Source organism: Diceros bicornis, chromosome X, assembly GCF_020826845.1.
Source record: "Diceros bicornis minor isolate mBicDic1 chromosome X, mDicBic1.mat.cur, whole genome shotgun sequence".
Taxonomy (NCBI): Eukaryota; Metazoa; Chordata; class Mammalia; order Perissodactyla; family Rhinocerotidae; genus Diceros; species Diceros bicornis.
In genome coordinates this window covers 45898142-45919490 of record NC_080781.1, presented here as the reverse complement: position 1 = coordinate 45919490, position 21349 = coordinate 45898142, and the positions used below count along the sequence as shown (strand labels likewise).

The window sequence follows — 21349 nt, the reverse complement described above, 5'->3', positions numbered from 1 at the left end:
CCACGCTCCTCTCCAGCAACCACCTGTTTTTTCTCTATATCTATGAGTCTGTTTCTGTTTTGTTTGTTCATTCGCTTTATTTTTTAGAATCCACATATAAGTAAAATCATACAGTATTTGTCTTTATCTGACTTATTTCACTTAGCATAGTGCCTTCTAGGTCCATCTATGTTGTTGCAAATGGAAGGTTTCATTCTTTTTTATGGCTGAGTAGTATTCCATTGTATATATATACCACAATCTTTCTCTATCCATTCATCAATAGACACTTAGGTTGCTTCCGAATCTTGGCTATTTTAATAATGTAGCAATAAACATAAGGGTGCATATATCTTTTTGAGTTAGTGGTTTTGTTTTCTTTGGGTATATGCTCAGAAGTGGAATTGCTGGATCGTATGATAGTTCTATTTTTAATTTTTTGAGAAACCTCCATACTGTTTTCCATAGTGGCTGCACCAATTTACATTCCCACTGACAGTGCACGAGGGTTCCCTTTTCTCCACATCCTTGCCAACACTTGTTATCTTTTTGATAATAGCCATTCTGACAGGTGTGAGGGGATAACTCATTGTGGATATTGGTAATTTGTGTCTTCTCTATTTTTTTCTTTCTTGTTAGAAATTTGTCAAATTTATTGTTCTTGTCAAAGAATGGGTTTTTATTTTATTGATTTTTCTCTATTGTTTTTCTGTTTTCAATTTCATTGATTTCTGCTCTTATCTTTATTATTTCCTCCCTTTGGTTTGCTGCTGGTTTAGTTTTCTCCTCCTCTTCCTGTTTCCCAAGGCGAACATTTAGATGACTGATTAGAGACTATTTCTCTTTTCTAATGTGAGCATTTCGTGCTACAAATTGCCATCTCAGCAATTACTTAGCTCCATCTCACAAATTTTATTATGCTGTGTTTTTATTTTCATTTAGTTCCATGGATTTCTTTCTTTCCTTTGAAATTTCCTCTTTGACCTATGAATTATATAGAAGTGCTTTGTTATTTTCTAAGCATTCATAGATTTTCCTGTTATCTTTCTGTTGTTGATTTCTAGTGTGATTCCATAGTGCTCTGAGAATATACTCTATGATTTCAATTCTTTTAAATTTATTGAGGTTTGTTTAATGGCCCAGGATATGATCTATCATGGCATATATTCTGTGGGCATGTGAAAAAAACGTGTATGGTGCTCTTGTTGCGAGTTCTGTAAGAGTTAATTAGATCCTCTTCATTGATGGTGTTGTTGAGTTCTACATTCTTGCTGATTTTCTCTCTAGTTCTTCTACCCATTATTGAGAGGGGAGTTGAAGTCTCTAATTATAATTGTGGATTTGTCTATTTCTCATTAAGTTCTATCAGTTGTTGCATCACATATTTTGTGGCTCTTTTGTTTGGTGATACATATTTAGGATTTCTATGTTTTCTTGGTGGATTGACCATTATGTAATGTCTCTCTCTGTCCCTGGCAATATTTTTGCTCTGAAGTCTACTTTATGTGGCATTAATATAGCCATTCCTCCTTTCTTTTCAATAATATTTTCATGGTATATCATTTTCCACCCTTTTACTTTCAACCTACCTATATCATTTATATTTGAAGTAAATTTTTTGTAGACAGCATATAGTTGGGTCATGTTTTTTATTCAGTCTGTCAATCTCTGTATTTTAATTGGTGTAGTTAGACTACTTACATTTAATGTAATTATTGATATGTTAGGGTTTAAGTCTGTCATTTTATTTTATTTTATTTTCTGTTTGTTCTGCTTGTCATATCTCTGCTTTCTTATTTTTCCCTTCCTATGTGTTACCTGAACTTATTTTAGAATTTCATTTTGATTTATCTATAGTGTTTTTGAGTGTCTATCTTTGTATAGCTTTTTAAGTACATTTTCTAGGTATTACATTTTATATACATAACTTATCACAGTCCACTGGTGTTGACATTTTACCAGTTCAAGTGAAGTGTAGAAATGTGTCCTTTGTTACATCCTTTTACCTGCCCCCATTTACAACCATCTTAAATATTCTCTCTACAGACATTGAGAACCACATTAAACAGTGTCACAGTTTTTGCTTCAACTGTGACATAATTTAGAAAACTCAAGAGAAGAAAGAAAAATCTATTGTATGTATCAATATTTTTGTTCTTTCTCCCTTCATGATGTTCCAAGATTCCTCCTTTTATCATTTCCTTTCTGTGTAGAGAACTACCTTTAGCAATTCTTTTAGTGTAGGTCTGCTTGTGAAAAATTATCCTAGTTTTCCTTCATCTGAGAATGTCTTGATTTCTTCTTCATTCCTGGAGGATATTTTTGTTTGATATAGAATGCTGAGTTGTCAATTCTTTTCTTTCAGCCCTTGAAAATACTGTGCTACTTCCTTCTGGACTCCATGGCTTCTGATGAGAGATTAGCTGTTATTTGTATTATTTTTCCCCTATAGGTAAAGTGTTGTTTCTCTCTGGCTGCTTTCAATAATTTTTCTGTCTTTAGCTTTCAAAGGTTTTACCATGATGTATCTTGGCACATTATTTCCTTGGGCTTATACTGTTTATAATTCACTCAGCTTCTTGAACCTGTGGGCTTATGTTTTTTGCCAAATTTGAGAATTATCTCAGCCATTATTTCTTTGAATACTTTTGTATTCCCACCTTCTTTCTCCTCTCCTTCTGGGACTCTGATTATACAAATATTAGATCTTTTGTTATATTTCCACTGGTTCCTGTTCATTTTTTCAGTCTATTTTCTCTCTGTTATTCAGATTGGGTAATTTATATTGTTCTGTCTCCAAGTTCACTGATTATTTCCTCTATTGTCTCCAATTTGCTGTTTAACCCATCTATTGAGTATTTTATTTCAGTCGTTGTGTTTTTTAGTTCTTAATTTCCATTTGTTCTTCTTTATTTCCTCTATTTCTTTACTAAGACTTTCTATTGTTAATTTGTATCAAGCATGTTCAGAATTGTTTGTCAAAGAATTTTTATGATGACTGCTTTAAAATCCTTGTTAGGTAATTCAAACATCTGTGCCATCTTAATGTTGGCATCTGTTGATCTTCTTTCCTCAGGAAGTTTGAGATCTCAGTTTGAAATCTTTCTGGTTCTTGGTATAATGGGGGATTTTCAGTTGAAACTTAGACACTTTGGGTATTATTTTAAAAGATTCTGGATCTTATGTAAATCTTGTGTTTTAGCAGGTCTTTTCTGACACCACTCTGGTGGGTGAAGGCAAATACTGTCTCGTTACTGCCAAGTGGGAGTGGAAGTCCTGGCTCCTCACTTGGCATTGTCTGACACCTCCCCAGCAGGAGTAGGTGGGACACCATGTTACAGTCTGGCAAGAATAGAAGTCCAGGCTCTTCACTCAGCCTTTGTGGGTGGGGGTGTAGGTGGGCTGCAGTTTTTCTGTGATGTTTGGCTGGAGTAGAGTGGTTATTATATAAAAATTTTCTGCTTGCTAGGTTGTTCCTTTTGGGTCCTTTGGCTAGAGAGAGGAGGCTTTTCTTAGGTTTTTTTTTTTTTAGTACTGAAATATTTTATAAATAGAAAGTAGCTGGAAATACTACATGGTAACACAGACAATATGATACACAACCTCTGGGGGAGGAGTCAACAGGGAGGGTGTGGCAAAGGCCACCAGTTTAGACTAAGAGCCTTTCAATGGACTGCTGAATTGATTGGATCTGCTGCTTCAGCTGTGAGCCTTCTTTGATGGTGACAGAACAGGCAATGACAGGCCTGGAGACCCCACAGGCCCAACCCAGGGCCTGCTTGGAGCACACATACACATAGGAGACATTCCTGTCTTCACACAGCAGCAGTAGGTGCAGGATGATCTCCAGGGGCTTGGCTTCTGCAGCCATCACAATGAACTCAGAGATGCCTCTGTTGAGGGTTTTGATAGCCTCATCAGCTCCCTTCTCAAGTTGCTTGTAGTTACACGATTGCTGAACAAGGTCCAATAGTTTCTCGGTGAGGTGGGTGTCTGCGAGGCAGTAGGCCTTTGGATTTACATCAGCTTCAGTCATGGCTGTAGTTCTGCGGTCTCGCCACCTTCGGAGCACAGACGACGTCAGAACATGAGCACTTGCCTTGGCCTCTTGGGGCTTTTATTGGTCTGCACCTGTTCGCGTTTCTGGGCTGCCAGCTTGTCCCGCACCCAGTCTGGGATATATGAAGCAAAAAGAAAACCCAGGGAACTAACTCACCACTGTGTCATTCCTTGGATCCCAAGGTCCTTAGCTAGTTTGCCTTCTCTTCACGTTCTAGAGTGTCTTGTGTTTCTTTTATATGTAATATCCTGGGCTTTTAGTTGCATTTAGCAGGAGGAATAGGGAAAAGTATATTTACTCCATCGTCCAAGAACCAGAAATCTAGGAGGGTTCTTTTGAACACACTAATTTGACCATGTCGCCCTGCAGCTTAAAACATCAATGGCTCCAACTACCTACAGGATCAAATTCCAAAACAAAACCTTACTGAGGAGGAGAGACTGTGTCAGATACACTTCTACATTCCAAAGTCCAGCATGGTTCTTATAAGTAGTAATCACTCTGAATGCTTAATGATTAAAGAATTGGGGCTTAAGTTAATGCATTTCCCATACCAATATGTATTCTGGTGAATTATGCATTTTCTCAAAGACTGCCCCATAGCCAGAAGTATGATGTGTTTACACAGACATTTTTGCTCTATGTCAACCTATGAGAGAACTGTCAAAGCCAGAACTAACTCACCTTCCACAGGCAGCCGCCGTCGTATGGCCAGGCGTTCCATTTTCCGCTGTGTCTCTGCCAGACTGAAAAGGACCCCGTATACATATTGACGAGCTGACCGGAACAGGAGAGCAGCTGGAGGCAGCTCCATGTTACACTCATCCTCAATACATACAGGGATCTTAATCTCACCCTAACAAGAAAATGGTCCAGGGGAAAAGAGAAAATGAGTTACCTCAAGGTTTGGAATTGAGCTGAGAAGAACCAGTAATGAACTGTAGCCTTTGTAGCCTAGTTGCTAAATTTTCTACTTGTATTTAGACAGAGTTTCAGACTAAAAAGAAGCTGTAACAAGCTCAGCTGACCATAGCTAGCTTAAAAGCTATGTTTTATGTTTAAAGTCTCTGCTATGACTGACTATAGCTGACTAAATGGGGAAAGTCTATCTTAGACATTTTGCTGGGGATGGATTTGTATGGTAACACTGGAGAAGAGGAATAGCTCTGGAGAAGCAGAGGAGGAGGTAAAGAACAAGGGCATAAAGTCTCTTCTTAGATTGTGTCCATCCCTAGACCAGAGTCCACCAACTTGGTGCATTATCTTCTTTGAAATCTCACAATTACACTTCTCTTCTTGGAGCCTCATTTACAGCACAGTCCCATCTCCTGCTGGTCTCGCCTCACTTGAGGCCCTTAATACAATGAAAGACCCCAGTACACTTGGATTCCTCCTATCTCCCTTCAGACACCAATGATCAGAACTTTCTCTGGTAACTTACAGTTCTAGGAAGTGTGAAGTATAGTGTTAAGAGCAGGGAGGTAGGTATTAATGTGCTTTCTCACCTTAGTGAGGATGTGGTAGATATACGGGTACATAAGACCCCTTCGGTGTCTATGTTCGGCAACCCGCAAGACTTCTGGAGCTACTGGAGGTAAGGGTGGAATGGTGATGTCCATGTGGTTCCTCGTAGACATAGATAGCAGAGATGGGATGTGGGGCTCACCATCACCCAGGCTGGCATCTGAAACTCCAGCATCAATGGGCTGTACCCAGGACCCTCTGTCACCATTTGGATCCTCCCATCCAGGCTGCTGCTGAAGTGTTTCTGTGATGTGACTAAAAAATTTAGGAAGACAGTGCAGAAGAGAGAAAGGAGGTTGATAAAGATATTCCAACTCAAGATGTCTGTTCTGATGCCAAGGAATCTTACAAATGTTCTGGAAGTCAGGACACTGGGTTAGCACTGGACCTGATTTTCCTCTCAGTGGCCATCACTGCCCTCCTGGCTTCTTTCATCTGACACAAATCAAGGAGATCAAAAGTCGTGGGAACTATTCTGAATACTTTACACCTTGTAAGAGGCCATATTTAGAGGCTGCTTATGTTCTAAGAACATAATTACAATTGAAACCTCAAAGCAGCTCTGTTTCCCAGGAACAATCTGCTTGGAAGAATAATCTAAGAACAAATGAGCTAGTACAAAATCCCACTGTTTTAATCCTCTAAGAACCCTGTCTTAGTTACTAAGCGATAGTTACAAAGTTACTTAGTTACTTCTCAACTGTTCCAATACTTCAACTCTATAAGTTGTTTTCATTTGTTTTTACATTCAATCTACCCCCCTCACAAATTGAGAAATGACAGCAATGATATATAGCACACCCATACCAGGGCTTCCCTAACCAGCTGCTATGCTTCCTTTTACCTCAGTGGCCTGGGTATCTGAAAATTACCACCTATACAAGGTCAAAATAACCATGAATTGGCCAAGCATAGAGAGAATTTTCCTACTTTGCTTAAAAGCAAAGAGACACAGAGAAAAGCCAGAAACATACACTTCCCCACACCCCTACGCAGGTTACCAGCAGAAGAATACAGATGCTTCAAAAATCTGTTCCCTTGGGTGCCTAAACAGATACTTACTCAGAGCTGGCTCCATTTGGTTCATCACCATCAGAGGAAGAGGAGTGGGAAGAGTCTGGTCCCAAAGGAGGTGAGGCTTTGGAAGTCAGGTAATTGGGAAATTGGGATGCAGAGGAGTCATAAGAGACAGCCCAATTGGCAAAGGGGCTGTCCTGCAGCATGGGATCCTCAGAAAAAGCATGGGATTCCCCCAAAGCATGGGAGGAGAAGAGAAGAGAGGAGTTGGGTCCCACTGGGAATGGTGGTGGATATTTCATTTTCTGGGGCACGTGGTGAGAAAACTAAAGAATAAAACAGACAGAAAAGCTATTTAACATTTTACCAGGCTCCAAGATGGTTCCCTCATAGTGGATGATGCAGTAGCAGGGATTGTTGCGATACAAAGAACCTACTGAGAATAACAAGAAATAATTCTAACAGTGATGTATGGACAGAATCCTCCAGAGGCAGGACAATGGATCAATTCACGTCTCCTAGAATCATTCTTTGACATTAGCTAATCTATCTTCACAATGCCCTAGTGGTTACTGATTTGGATGTTTTCTTTACATAGTCTGCCAGCCTCAAGTTGAGAGTGTGATATAGGTATATATAGCCTTGACATTCTGATAACACTGGATCACCCTAACTCCTTAACTCATATTACAAAAATCAGGAAGCAATCTGGGTCTAGTGCTAACAAATGGTCTCAGGCCTCTTAAAATATATTACCATAGGCTTTCCAGCAGAGATAGTGCCCATCTGATTTCGTGGAAGGGGAGGATTTCCAAGCCGATTATTCCGAAAACCTGAAGCCAAGAGAAAGGGCTATACTTTAGGCAATCCTAATAATTCTACCATGTTAGATTCTGCTAACCCCATATCACACGAAAAATTATTATTAATAAATAAGTTACAGTTTATTGAACAGCAACTATGTGCCATGCTGGGAACCTTATATAAATTATTACATCTGATAACAACCCTATATAGTAGGTATCACGAGTGACATTTCATGCAAATGTGACCTGCCAAGATCACACAGCTAGTAAGCAGCAGAGGTGGAATTCAAACTCAGGCCTGACCCCGAAGACAGGGCCATTTTACATATACCAGGCCACAATGGAGGTTAGCATCAAAAGAAGCCCAATCTAAAAACAAAAAATTAAAAAAAAAGAAGCCCAATCTAAGGAAATGGCATTGGACACCATCTATAAATTTGAGAAATCAGGACCCTATCTCATGTCACTCTCACTCTTACTACTTGGAAATCAAAAGGAGAAGGTCTACCAAACAGGAATGACCTCTAGGAGAGTGCAGTACAAACAAGTGATTCCATTCTGGCCCAGGAGTTCCTGAGGGACTAACTTAGTTTCCCCTATGGACAGAGCAGCTCGGGGACACATGGAAGACTTACCTAGAAAGGAAGAGGGACCCACTACTGGCAGCGAAGAGAGTTTGGTTGTGACTGAATAGTATTCAACTGCTTTCTTGAATCTCTCTATTTTATCTTCTGTCCTGGACTGGATGTTGGAACATCAGATGTTCAGAAGAAGAAACAAGATGAGAGTGTTTTTTTCACACAATTTATAATTTGAGAGTCAAAGCAGTAGCAGAAATCAAATATTTAAAGAAACTCAAGAGAGCAATTTTTCATGTTATAGAAAAGATTACATAGGGAGAAAGCATTAAAAAACGTAAAATCTGGAATACTTAGAAAAAAATTGAGTTTAAAAATAAATAAATAAAGTTTACTTACATTTTATGCTATTCTAAAATGGTCACATGATCATTAGAAAACATACATAAGGATGGGAGAAAAAAATTACATAGTACCACCACCCAAAGATATTTTCGTGTATTTCCTTCCAGTATTTTTTAAAATAATCCTTTTTTTTTTGGTGAAATATTGCTGGTCTATTTTAATACACATATTTTTCTATAGTTGATACCACATTCTATGTATAATTTCATATCCTTTTATTATAAGATAATTTTGAATGCCTGTACATTTTATCATTATAAATGTATCATAAATTATATATTTCCCTAATACCCAACATTTAGGTTATTTCTCACATTTGGCTATTATAAGTTATGCAGCAAAGAACACATAGGTACATATAAGTTTTTGCTGGATTTCAGATTATGTTCTTAGGAAAATGTCCCAAAAGTGGAATTATTGGTTCAAAAGGTATGAACATTAAAACCAAAAGCACTTAAACATATACAAAAACCACAATGTGACATCACTATATATCCACCAGAATGGTTAAAATTGAAGATTATAAATATCAAGCACTGGCAAGGATGTGGAGCAACTGGAATTCCAGTACATTGCTGATGGAAATGTTTATTGGTACAGTTTGGAAAACAGTTTGGCAACTTCCTATAAAGTTAAACACATATTTACCATATGGCACAGCAAGCCTACTCCTAATATTTACCCAGGAGAAATGAGTACATATGTCCACCAAAAGGTATGGACAAGAACGCCAACAACAGCTTTATTCATAATAGCTTCAAACTGGAAATAACTCAAATGTACATCAATAGAAGAATGGATAAATTGTGGTAATTATAGTAACAAAAAAAGAACAAAGTACTGACTAATACATGCAACAATATGGATAAATCTCAAAGACATTATACTCAGTGAAAGAAGAGACACAAAAGAGTACATATAAAGTTCAAGCAGAAGCAAAACTTGTCTATGGCAACAGAAGTAAAAATAGTATTTACCTCTATGAGATTGGGGTTGACCGAGAAGGGGCTTTTCCTTATCAAGCCTTTTCCAATGTAATTTTTAAATTCTCTTGAATATAATTTTATGACCTTCATAATATTTCATCAAATGGAATATAAGATATTAAAGTCATTTCTAATTTCTCATTATAAATAATGCTCTGATAAGCATATATATATATATATATATTTTTTTTTTTTGGTGAGGAAGATTGGCCTTGAGCTAACCTCTGTGCCAATCTTCCTCTATTTTGTATGTGGGATGCTGCCACAGCATGGCTTGATGAGCGGTGTGTAGGTCCACACCCAGGATCCGAAGCTGTGAACCCTGGGCCACTGAAGCGGACGGCGCAATCTTAACCACTATGCCACTGGGCTGGCCCCTGATAAGCATATTTTTCTGTAACTTTATTGGGTCCTTTCATAGGACATATTTTTAGAAGTAGAATTACTAGGTCAAAGGATATGTTCATTTTCATAGACTCTTGACACATGATACTAAATCTCTTTCCAAAACAGATGTCTCAAGTTATATTCTCATCATCAATGCATGAGATTGCCCAATTCACCATATAGCCCCAATGTTAAGTATTTTCTACCAAAAAAATCATCTCCTAACTATAACAAATACTTGTTTCTTAGAGAAAAATTAAAATGCGTCATCAAAAACAGGAAAATTTAAAACATTTATAATCTTATCTTTCAGAGTATGTAATTGTTAACACTCCAGGATCTATAAAGCATTCCCGATCTCTTTATTTACATGCGTGCAGGCACACAAACACAGAAATCAAGATCTCCAGGTCCTCCAGCCTCACTTAGAAACAAAAGCAGTCTGCTTTCTCAAAAAATTGGACTTAATTATAATTGTTTGAAAAAAGGGTTCCAAATCTAAAGAATTTTTGCAAATTACTGACTTACATAATGATATCTACAGGGTTGAATAACATTCCAGTGTATCAAGGTTCCATTATTTATGTATTCATTATTATTTCCTTATTATATTTAATAACACACATAATAATTGAAAACAATCTCCTAAAAGATACAAGTCATACACGGAATCTTCCTTAATATCTCCATCTCTGCACCCACTCTCCTCCCCAGTAGTGACTTCTGTTACCAGTTTGGTATATGTCTTGTCATAACTTTTGCTGTGTTTATATACATATATGTATGCACACCAATATGGTTTTGCTTTTTTCACATAAATGGAATCATATCCTCACATTGTTTTTCAACTTCTTTTTTGCACTTAACAATATCTTGTAAACTATTCAACGTCAGTGAGAATAGATCTATGACCCAATCCCCTGAGATACCGAATTATGTATACTTCCTTCAACGTACCACTCTGTTCTAAGACCTGACAGGGAAACATTTACTCTTCCCTCAAGGGGCACCACTTCTATGAAAACTGTACTGTGTTTTTTCCTTGTTGTACTTATTTATTTGCTTCGGTCTCCTCATTTAACCTCAAGTTCTGTGAGGACAAAGAATGGTTTATTCACATTTATATCCTAGTGTCTAGCATGGGACCTTGTCTGTAGAAGTTCATTTAGTATTTGACATGTGATCGTAATTGATAAAGTCCTACTCTTTTCTTTTATAGCTCCACAGAGCCCACAGGCAGCAGAGTAGAACTCCACACTTTGACACTATTACCTAGCAGTTTTTGTATGTTTGTTTAGAAGAACTCTCCTCATAATTCTACAACTGTCAAAAACGCTGTTTATAAAAAGTATACAGCAACAATGAAAAATGGTTTAAGACATAATGTTAAGTGAAAAAAGCAGGTTAAAAATTTTTACATTGAGATGATTGCCACATCAAAATGCACATATAAAGGAGACTAAGAAACATTGTTTCTTATTCCATAAGGTGGAATTAGGAGCAAAGTCTCTATTTTTTTTTGGTCTTTTTTTTTTAGTGAAAGGGGAGATCCCTGTTATTAAGAATAGTTATTATCCAAGTTGCAAAATTCATGAAGCTACAAAGGGAAGCAAAAGCTATAACATTAACAATATTCATCACTCGGGGGAGGGAGAAGTCAAAATGGTGGTGTAAGCAGACTCTGAACTCACCTTCTCCCACGGACACAGCCAATTTACAACTACTCATGGAAAAATTACACACGAGAGAGAACTGAAAACTGGATAAGAGGAACTCCTGCAACAAAGGCAAATCATAATTGAGGTGGAAGAGGCAGAAACTCCCTTCTGGAGAGGAAAAGCACCGCCTTCACAAGCCGAGTGCCTCAGGGCCACCTGGGGACTGCCCAAAGGTACGGAGCCCTCCCTGGAGGAGTGGGGCCCTGAGACGGGGAGCGCTCCCGCTGTAGGCACTTTGTGGACCCAGCAAAATCGAGATGAGTGGCATAATATCTGACTTTGCCTGCTACTAAAACATTGGGGCGTACCCCCAGAAAAGCTGGTGCACAAAGAAATTAAAACCAACTCTTAAAGGGCCCACTTGCAAACTCACCCGTTTCAGAAAGCAACCTCAAATCACCAGAAAGAAAAGTGCACAGTGCTTTGGTGAAAAGAGACTCACCTGATAGGCTCTGAGTGCACTGCAGTGAGAGGGGAGACCTCTCCAGGGACTGGGACATTGGCGGCGGCCATTGTTGTGGCCTGGTGTGGGCGTGCTGACACAGACACAATGGGAGTTCTCCCTGGGGCCTGCTAGCCAAGGGTCTGCCCCAGCCCCTAGAGCACCGATTTAATCCAGCTCAGCTAGGGCAGGCAGCCCACCCTAGAGACAGGCCCCATCCAACAACAAGCCTCAGGCAACTTGTGGGCCTGCATAGATTGGTGGCTGGATTCTCTGCAGCCTGGCAACTGTGCCCACTTCAGTGGGGCAGGGCATGCATAAGTAGCAGGTGGCGAGTGTGGGGAATGGTGGAGTCTGTGGGGCTCCCGCCGTGGAGAGACTGGGTCCACTTCAGGAGGTCGGAGCACGCACACGGCGCAGGACTGTGTTGACTGTGTGTGTGGACCTGTGGGTGGCAGGGCTTGTCAGCTGCAGAAGACTTGTGCTTCTCAAAGACCCACATAGGGGATTTGCCCCACCTTCCAAAGCCTGAAACAATTGGGTGCTCCCATGCCTGAAACAAGCCCCACCCAGCTGCAATCCTCAGAGAGTGGACAAGAGACCTAAAGGCTGGAGGCTTATAGCATTTGGAAGCCCCTGAGCCTAACAACCTGCCACGCTGGGAGCCTACTCACTTAAAAGAAATACTGAAACACAAATGTAGTGTTAGAACTTGCAGCCAACTGTGCTGGGACTCCCCACACCCGATAAAGAGACTGAAGGGCCCACAACAACTACAAGCAGATGAGCATTACAAAAGCTGGCCAGGAGCACAACTCAGCCTCCGTGGGTGCCTACAGGGAGAACAAACATGCCACAACAGAAGGACACACATAGCCCACATAGGGGTCACCCCTGGAACACTGAGAACTGAGGGAAGCACACTGAAGGCCTCCTAAGGCATCATGTATATAAGGTCACCTATCCAAGAGCAGGAAACATAGCTGACCTACCTAATACACAGACACAACACAGGGAAAGAGGCAAAATGAGGAGGCAAAGGAATACATTCCAAGTAAGGGAACAGGATAAAACCACAGTAAAGGAAGGAAGTGAAACAGAAATGAGCAACCTACCCGACAGAGAGTTCAAACAAAGAGTGTGAAGGATGCTCACTGATCTGGGGAGAAGAATAGATAAACTCAGTGAGAATGTCAACAAAGAAATGAGAGATACAAAAAAGAACCAATCAGAAATGAAGAATACAATACTGGAAATGAAAAATTCACTAGAGGGACTCACTCAAAAGCAGAGTAGAGGATACAGAAGAACGGATCTGCGAGCTGGACGAAAGACGAGAAATCACCCAAGCTAAAAAGGTAAAAGAAAAAAGAATTAAAAAGAGTGAAGACAGTCTAAGGGACCTCTGGGACAACATCAAGCGCACTAACATCCGTGTTATAGGTGTCCTGGAAGGAGAAGAACGAGACAAAGGGGCAGAGAATCTATTTGAAGAAATAATAGATGAAAATTTTCCTAACCTAAGGAAGGAAACAGACATCCAGGTACAGGAAGCACAGAGAGCACCAAACAAGATAAACCCAAAGAGGCCCACACCAAGACACATCATAATCAAAATCTCCAGAATTAAAGATACAGAATCCTAAAAGCCACAAGAGAAAGACAAGTTACATACAAAGGAAACCCCATAAGGCTCTCAGCTGACTTCTCAGCAGAAAGCTTAAAGGCTAGAAGAGAGTGGCACGATATATTTAAAGCGCTAAAAGGAAAAAACTTACAACCAAGAATACTCTACCCGGCAAGGTTATCATTCAAAATGGAAGGAGAGATCAAAAGTTTCCCAGACAAGCAAAAATTAAAGGAGTTTGTCACCAAGAAACCAGTGCCACAAGAAATGTTAAAGGGACTGATTTAAGGGGAAAGGAGAAGACCACAAAGAGGAAAAATTGTCTATTTCCATGATAAGAGGGTAATGGATACAAATGCACAAAAAAGAGGTTAGATATGATATCAAAAACAAAAATTGAGGGAAGAGGGGAGTTAAAGAGTAGAGCTTTCAGACAGAGGTCAAACTAAAGAGACCATCGATTCTGAATAGAAGGAGAAAGGAAGAGAGAAGGACTACTAAAAGACTAAGAAAATAAAAAGTTTAAAAAATGGCAGTAAGTAGATAATCATCAATAGTTACTTTAAATGTCAATGGACTAAATGCTCCAATTAAAAGGAATAGGGTGGCTGATTGGATAAAACAACAAGACCCATATATATGCTGCATAGAAGAGACACACTTCAGACTTAAAGACACTCACAAACTGAAAGTGAAGGGATGGAAAAAGATACTCCATGCAAATGGCAATGAAAAGAAAGCTGGGGTAGCAGTACTCATATCAGACAAAATAGATTTTAAAACAAAAACTGTAAAAAGAGAAAAGAGGGGCATTACATAATGATCAAGGGAATAATCCAACAAGAGGATATAACACCTGTGAATATCTATGCACCCAATGTAGGTGCACCTAAATATATAAAGCAATTATTAACAGACATAAAAAGAAAAATAGACAATAACAGAATAATAGTAGGGGACTTTAACACTCCACTTACACCAATGGATAGATCATCCAAACAGAAGATCAATAAGGAAACATTGGCCTTAAATGACACACTAGAACAGATGGACCTAGTAGATATATACAGAGAATTCCATCCAAAAACTGAAGAATACACGTTCTTTTCCAATGCACGTGGAACATTCTCCAGGATTGAACACATATTGGGCCACAAAACAAGTCTAAATAAATTTAAGAAGTTTAAAATAATACCAAGAATCTTTTCTGACCACAACAGTATGAAACTACAAATCAACTATAAGAAGAAAATCAGAAAAGCCACAAATATGTGGAGATTAAACAAAATGCTACTGAACAACAACTGGGTCAATGAACAAATCAAAGGAGAAATCAAAAAGTACCTGGAGACAAATGAAAATGAAAATACGACATGCCAGAATTTATGGGATACAGCAAAAGCATTTCTCAGAGGGAAGTTTATAGCAATACGGGCCTATCTCAACAAACAAGAAAAATCTAAAAAAAACAATCTAACAATGCACCTAAAGGAACTGGGAAAAGAAGAACAAACAAAGCCCAAAATCAGTAGAAGAAGGGAAATAAAAATCAGAGCAGAAATACATGAAATAGAGACTAAAAAAAAAATAGAAAAAATTAATAAAACCAAGGGCTGGTTCTTTGAAAAGATAAACAAAATTGACAAACCTTTAGCTAGACTCACCAAGACAAAAAGAGAGAAGGCTCAAATAACTAAAATCAGAAATGAAAGAGGAAAACTTACAACAGACACCTCAGAAATACAAAAGATTATAAGAAAATATTATGAAAAGCTATATGCCAACAAACTCGACAATCTGGAAGAAATGGATAAATTCTTAGAATCATACAACCTTCCAAAACTGGATGAAGAAGAAATAGAGAATTTGAATAGACCAATCACCAGTAAAGAGATCGAAACAGTAATCAAAAACCCCCCAAAAAATAAAAGTGCAGGACCAGATGGCTTCCATGGTCAATTCTACCATTCTAACATTCAAAGAAGACTTAATACTTATCCTTCTCAAACTCTTCCAAAAAATTGAGGAGGGGGGGAAGCTCCCTCACTCATTCTACGAAGCTGACATTACCCTGATACCAAAACCAGACAAGGACAACATAAAAAAAGAAAATTACAGGCCAATATCACTGATGAACATTAATGCAAAAATCCTCAACAAAATACTAGCAAATCACATACAACAATACATTAAAAAGATTATACACCATGATCAAGTGGGATTTATTCCAGGTATGCAGGGATGGTTCAACATTCACAAAACAGTCAATGTGATACACCACATTAATAAAATGAAGAATAAAAATCATATGATCATCTCACTAGATGCAGAGAAAGCCTTTGACAAGATACAGCATCCATTTATGATAAAAACTGAATAAAATGGGTCTAGAAGGAAAGTACCTCAACATAATAAAGGTCATATATGACAAACCCACAGCTAATACCATCCTCAATGGCGAAAAACTGAAAGGTATCCCTCTAAGAACAGTAACCAGACAAGGATGCCCACTCCCACCACTCCTATTTAACATAGTACTGGAAGTCCTAGGCAGAGCAATCAGGCGAGAAAAAGAAATAAGAGAGATCCAAATTGGAAAGGAAGAAGTGAAACTCCTACTGTTTGCAGATGACATGATTTTATATATAGAAAACACTAAAGAATCAACCAAAAAACTTTTAGAAGTAATAAAGGAATACGGTAAAGTTGCAGGATAAAAAACCAACATACAAAAATCAGTTGCATTTTTATACACTAACAACGAAGTAGCAGAAGGAGAAACTAAGAATACAATCCCATTTACAATTGCAACAAAAAGAATAAAATACCTAGGAATAAACTTAACCAAAGAGGTGAAAGATCTGTACACCGGAAACTATAAAACATTGCTGAAAGAAATTGAAGAAGACACAAAGAAATGGAAAGATATTCTGAGATCTTGGATTGGAAGAATTAACATAGTTAAGATGTCCATACTTCCTAAAGCAATCTATAGATTCAATGCAATCCCTATCAAAGTTCCAACAACATTTTTCACAGAAATAGAACAAAGAATCCTAAAATTTATATGGAACAGCAAAAGACCCTGAATAGCTAAAGGAATCCTGAGAAAAAAGAACAAAGCTGGAGGTATCACACTCCCTGATTTCAAAATATACTACAAAGCTATAGTAACCAAAACAGCATGGTACTGGCACAAAAACAGACACACAGATCAATGGAATACAATCGGAAGCCCAGAAATAAACCCACACATCTAGGGACAGCTAATCTTCGACAAAGGAGCCAAGAACATACAATGGAGAAAAGAAAGTTTCTTCAACAAATGGTGTTGGGAAAACTTGACAGCCACATGCAAAAAAATGAAAGTAGACCTTTACCTTACACCATACACAAAAATTAACTCCAAATGGATTAAAGACTTGAATGTAAGACCTGAAACTATGAAACTTCTAGAAGAAAACATAGGCAGTATGCACTTCAACATCGGTCTTAGCAACATATTTTCAAGCCCCATGTCTGACCAGGCAAGAGAAACAATAGAAAAAATAAACAAATGGGACTACATCAAACTAAAAAGGTTCCTCACAGCAAAGGAAACCATCAACAACACGAAAAGACAACCTAACAATTGGGAGAAGATATTTGCAACCCATACATCTGATAAGGGCTTAATCTCCAAAATATATAAAGAACTGAGCATCTCAACAACAAAAAAACTAAAAACCCAATTAAAAAATGGGCAAAAGACCTGAACAGACATTTCTCCAAAGAAGATATACGGATGGCCAACAGACACATGAAAAGATGTTCAACATCATTAGCTATCAGGGAAATGCAAATCAAAACTACAATGAGATATCACCTCATGTCCGTCAGAATGGCTATAATTAACAAGACAGGAAACAACATGTGTTGGAGAGGATGTGGAGAAAAGGGTACACTCATACACTGCTGGTGGGAGTGCAAACTGGTGCAGCCACTATGGAAAACAGTATGGAGATTCCTGAAAAAATTAAGTATATTACTACCATATGATCCAGCTATTCCACTGCTGGGTATTTATCCAAAGAACTTGAAAACACCAATGCATAACAATACATGCATCCCTGTGTTCATTGCAGCATTATTCACAATAGACAAGACTTAGCAGCAACCTAAGTGCCCATCAAGGGATAAATGGATAAAGAAGATGTGGTATATATACACAATGGAATACTACTCAGCCATAAGAAACAATGAAATCCAGCCATTTGTGACAACATGGATGGACATTGAGGATATTATGCAAAGTGAAACAAGTCAGAGGGAGAAGGTCAAATACCCTATCATCTCCCTCATTAAGTAGTAGATAATAACAACAAAAAACAAACACATAAAGACAGAGATTTGATTGGTGGTTACCAGAGGGGAAGGGGGGAGGGAGGAGGGCGAAAGGGATAATTCGGCACATGTGTTTGGTGATGGGTTGTAATTAGTATTTGCATGGTGATCATGATGTAATCTCTGCAGAAATAGAAGTATAATGATGTACACATGAAATTTATACAATGTTATAAACCAGTATTACTGCACTAAACAAAAAATTAAAAAAAATAATAAAAATATCAAAAGAAAAAAATATTCATCACTCAACTGAGCACTTATAAAATTTTTCCTCAGTCTACATACAATGGAATATTATTCAGCCTCAAAAAGGAAGGAAATTCTGACACATGCTACAACATGAATGAAGCTTGAGGATATTATGCTTAGTGAAATAAGCCAGTCGCAAAAAGACAAATACTGTATGATTCCATTTATATGAGGTACCTAAAGTAGTCAAAATCATAGAGAAAGAAGATAGAATGGTGGTTGCCAGGGGCTGGGGAGAGGCGAAAATGGGGATTTATCATTTAATGGGTATAGATTTTCAGTTTTACAAGATGAAAAGAGTTATGGAGATGGATGATGTTGATGGTTGCACAATATTATGAATGTATTTAATACCACTGAACTATACACTTAAAAATGGTTAAGATCGTAAATTTTTTTACGTGTATTTTACCAGTATAAAAAAAAATGGAAGGAAAATTCATTCTCCATCTAAAAAGTGTCCCTTACTTAACACTAGTATCTCTCCCTATCCAACATGTGGATTTCTTTCTTTGTAGGTCAATGTCTTCCTAACTGTCTCAGGCAAACAGCTGAAAGTACAATGCAAATCAACAAAGTGAATGAGCAACTCTGTCACAAGGGTCAGGATTTCCTAAAGACAAGGAAAATGATAAAGGACTACTCACATCATGCTAGAAGCCACAGACAAATGAGGATCTGGTGTAGTTAGTGTTCAACACCGGTGGAAGTGAAAATTATGAAAGATGATGGCAGGAAAGTCACTTGAAAAGAGAATGATTTGAATATCAAAAGAATGTGAGCCTTTTGGGGAAAATAAAGCCCAAGTATACTTTTTATAAAAAACAACTCTATGATTATGCTAGAAAGTTAAATGTGAAGTACTGGATGTTGGATTGTGCTATCAAAACATTTTGTTAAGAAAAATTATGCCCCCAAAACCAAACACTGATTTCATTCTTTATTCATTAAAAAAAAAGTGTCTATATGGGGCCGGCCTGGTGGCGCAAGCGGTTAAGTGCGCGCGCTCCGCTGCGGCGGCCCGGGGTTCGCTGGTTCGGATCCCGGGCGCGCACCGACGCACTGCTTGGTGAGCCATGCTGTGGCGGCGTCCCATATAAAGTGGAGGAAGATAGGCACAGATGTTAGCCCAGGGCCGTCTTCCTCAGCGAAAAAAGAGGAGGATTGGCGGATGTTAGCTCAGGGCTGATCTCCTCACAAAAAAAAAAAAAAAAAATGTCTATAGAGAGGTTTCCATCCTGGATAAGATGGAATAAGCACACTCTAGCTTGTTCCCACTGAAAGTAGTTATAAAAACCAGGAGCAGCTATTTGAGGACTCTGAAAAATCAACAGTAGCAGGAGGATTGGGGAAGAAGACCAGAATTCAAATACCACTGAACCAAGGTTGAGTTTAGCTTTCTGTTTCCTCCAGCATCCCCTGGTGTGGACATAATGCAGCCTGAAATGTGGAAGCATCCATTAATGTGGACAGAGAGAGTTCCAGAGAAGACTCTACTCTATTCTGGCTTGAAGAGTGAGACAGGGGTCTCTGAAAACTCAAGAAAGTTTACAGAAATCCTCATTTTCTTTCTTTTTCTTTTTTCTGTTCTCAGGTGTGCCAGCCTGAAGCAAACCTGTGGTGACAGCAGTGGCAGTGGGGGAATAGCAGGATATTAAAACTCTGAATGCCAGGAACCCTCCTCTCCAATCAGAGGAGCAGTGCTTTCAAGAGGGTGGGGTGAGCCTCCGATGCTTTTTCTCTCTCTGTCTCTGTCCTCCTGCTACTTGGCCCCTGACACTGAAAATGGGTGGCCCAATGAACAGGGAAGTACTGAAGAGATTACCGAGAGAGAGCAGCTCAAGAAGCAACACCATAAAGTTGTTTAAGAACTCCTGGGCTCACCCTGAGCTGCACATGTACCGATCTGACACTAAACAGCCCTGAACACTAAACTAGAGACTGAGAACTGAGGAGACAGACCACCACCCAAGTCCCACACTGGCCACTGGGTGGCATACACATGGGACTAAGCAGGTTTGCAAAAGCTTTGAAAATTGCACTGAGACTAAAACCACAGCCCACAGGATGGTGAGAACTATGGTCTGAACCTAAATGGGTCAACTGCCTCTTAAAACTATCAACATTCCCCATTATATTGAAACAAGATAAAAAATCTCATAATATTCAAAATGTCCAAGATAAAATCCAAAATTACTTGCCCTTGGCAGAACCAGTAAAATCCTAACTTGCATGGAAAAATTCAATCAATAGATGCCAATGCTGAGATGACACACATTGGAAATATCTGGCAAAGACTTTAAAGCAGCTTTCTAAAAATGCTTGAAAGTAAGGGGAACACATTTGGAACAAATGGAAGATAGAAAGTCTCAGCAAAGAAATATAATACATCAAGAAGAACAAAATGGAAATTTTAGAACTTAAAAATACAATAACTATAAAGCTTAAAAAAACTCATTGGGAGTGATGTCAGCATCACGGTGGAGTGAGCTTTCCCCTTTAGACTCTCTCCACCTGAGATACAACTAAAAGGATATTCGCACACCAACAAAGCATACTCACACAACAAAAAAAATGTTTGAGAGACCCACACAGCGGTATATCTGAAGGTGAAAGTGTTGGAACCCCCCGGAGGAAGTGGGGAGAGGTAAGGAGAAATCCTCCCCCTCCTCATTCAATCAACGACTCTACGTCTGCATGGCTCCCAGAGAGAGAGGGTGAGGGGCGGCCGTCTGTGGGAAAACCATCACTCTCCAAGTTCTCTCACAGCCTGTGGGAAATTCACACGCTGTGAATTGATGGCGGGAATGCCATCAACATCTGAGCACCCCAGGAGAGCAGATAGTGAGGGAAGAACGCGAAGCCCCGGGGATCCGGCAGGTGAAAGAGAGAGGCCCTCCTCCTACACGTCTGGCGCTTCAGCACAACCGGTTGGCCAGAGCGCCCATGGGTCGCAGTGGGCTCAGAATACACAGCTCTTGACCCCCAACAAGTGGCAGTAGGTGGAAACTGTGACCAGATATATTTAGGATGAGGAAAAATAAGCCAACATCCGCAGGCACAATGCAAAAATATATTAAATCTCCAGACCAGAAGGAAAATGACAAGCACCCAGAAATCAATCCTGAAGGTATAGAAATTTATAACCTAAACAACAGAGAATTTAAAATAGCTATCATAAAATA

At 38.9% G+C, this 21349-nt stretch overlaps 2 protein-coding genes across 3 annotated transcripts in view; both read right to left on the bottom strand.

The window, feature by feature from the left end:
* The window catches only part of FAM120C (family with sequence similarity 120 member C), a 105201-nt gene that overhangs the window by 45009 nt on the left and 38843 nt on the right, over positions 1 to 21349 (bottom strand). For both annotated transcript variants that reach the window (XM_058535916.1, XM_058535918.1), the window contains exons 5-9: positions 8022 to 8127; positions 7337 to 7413; positions 6626 to 6906; positions 5545 to 5818; positions 4724 to 4895 (exon numbers count right to left, since the gene is read on the bottom strand). In XM_058535916.1, the coding sequence (XP_058391899.1) occupies positions 4724 to 4895; positions 5545 to 5818; positions 6626 to 6906; positions 7337 to 7413; positions 8022 to 8127 (910 nt within the window). The remainder of the gene's footprint in view (positions 1 to 4723; positions 4896 to 5544; positions 5819 to 6625; positions 6907 to 7336; positions 7414 to 8021; positions 8128 to 21349) is intronic.
* LOC131401011 (NHP2-like protein 1) lies at positions 3574 to 4035 on the bottom strand. The gene has a single exon (XM_058535919.1). The coding sequence runs from the start codon at positions 4013 to 4015 to the stop codon at positions 3629 to 3631; it is 387 nt and encodes a 128-aa protein (XP_058391902.1). The 5' UTR covers positions 4016 to 4035; the 3' UTR covers positions 3574 to 3628.

Excerpts from the sequence above, each read along its gene's own strand:
- LOC131401011 (XM_058535919.1), bottom strand. The coding sequence starts at position 4,015 with ATGACTGAAGCTGATGTAAATCCAAAGGCCTACTGCCTCGCAGACACC.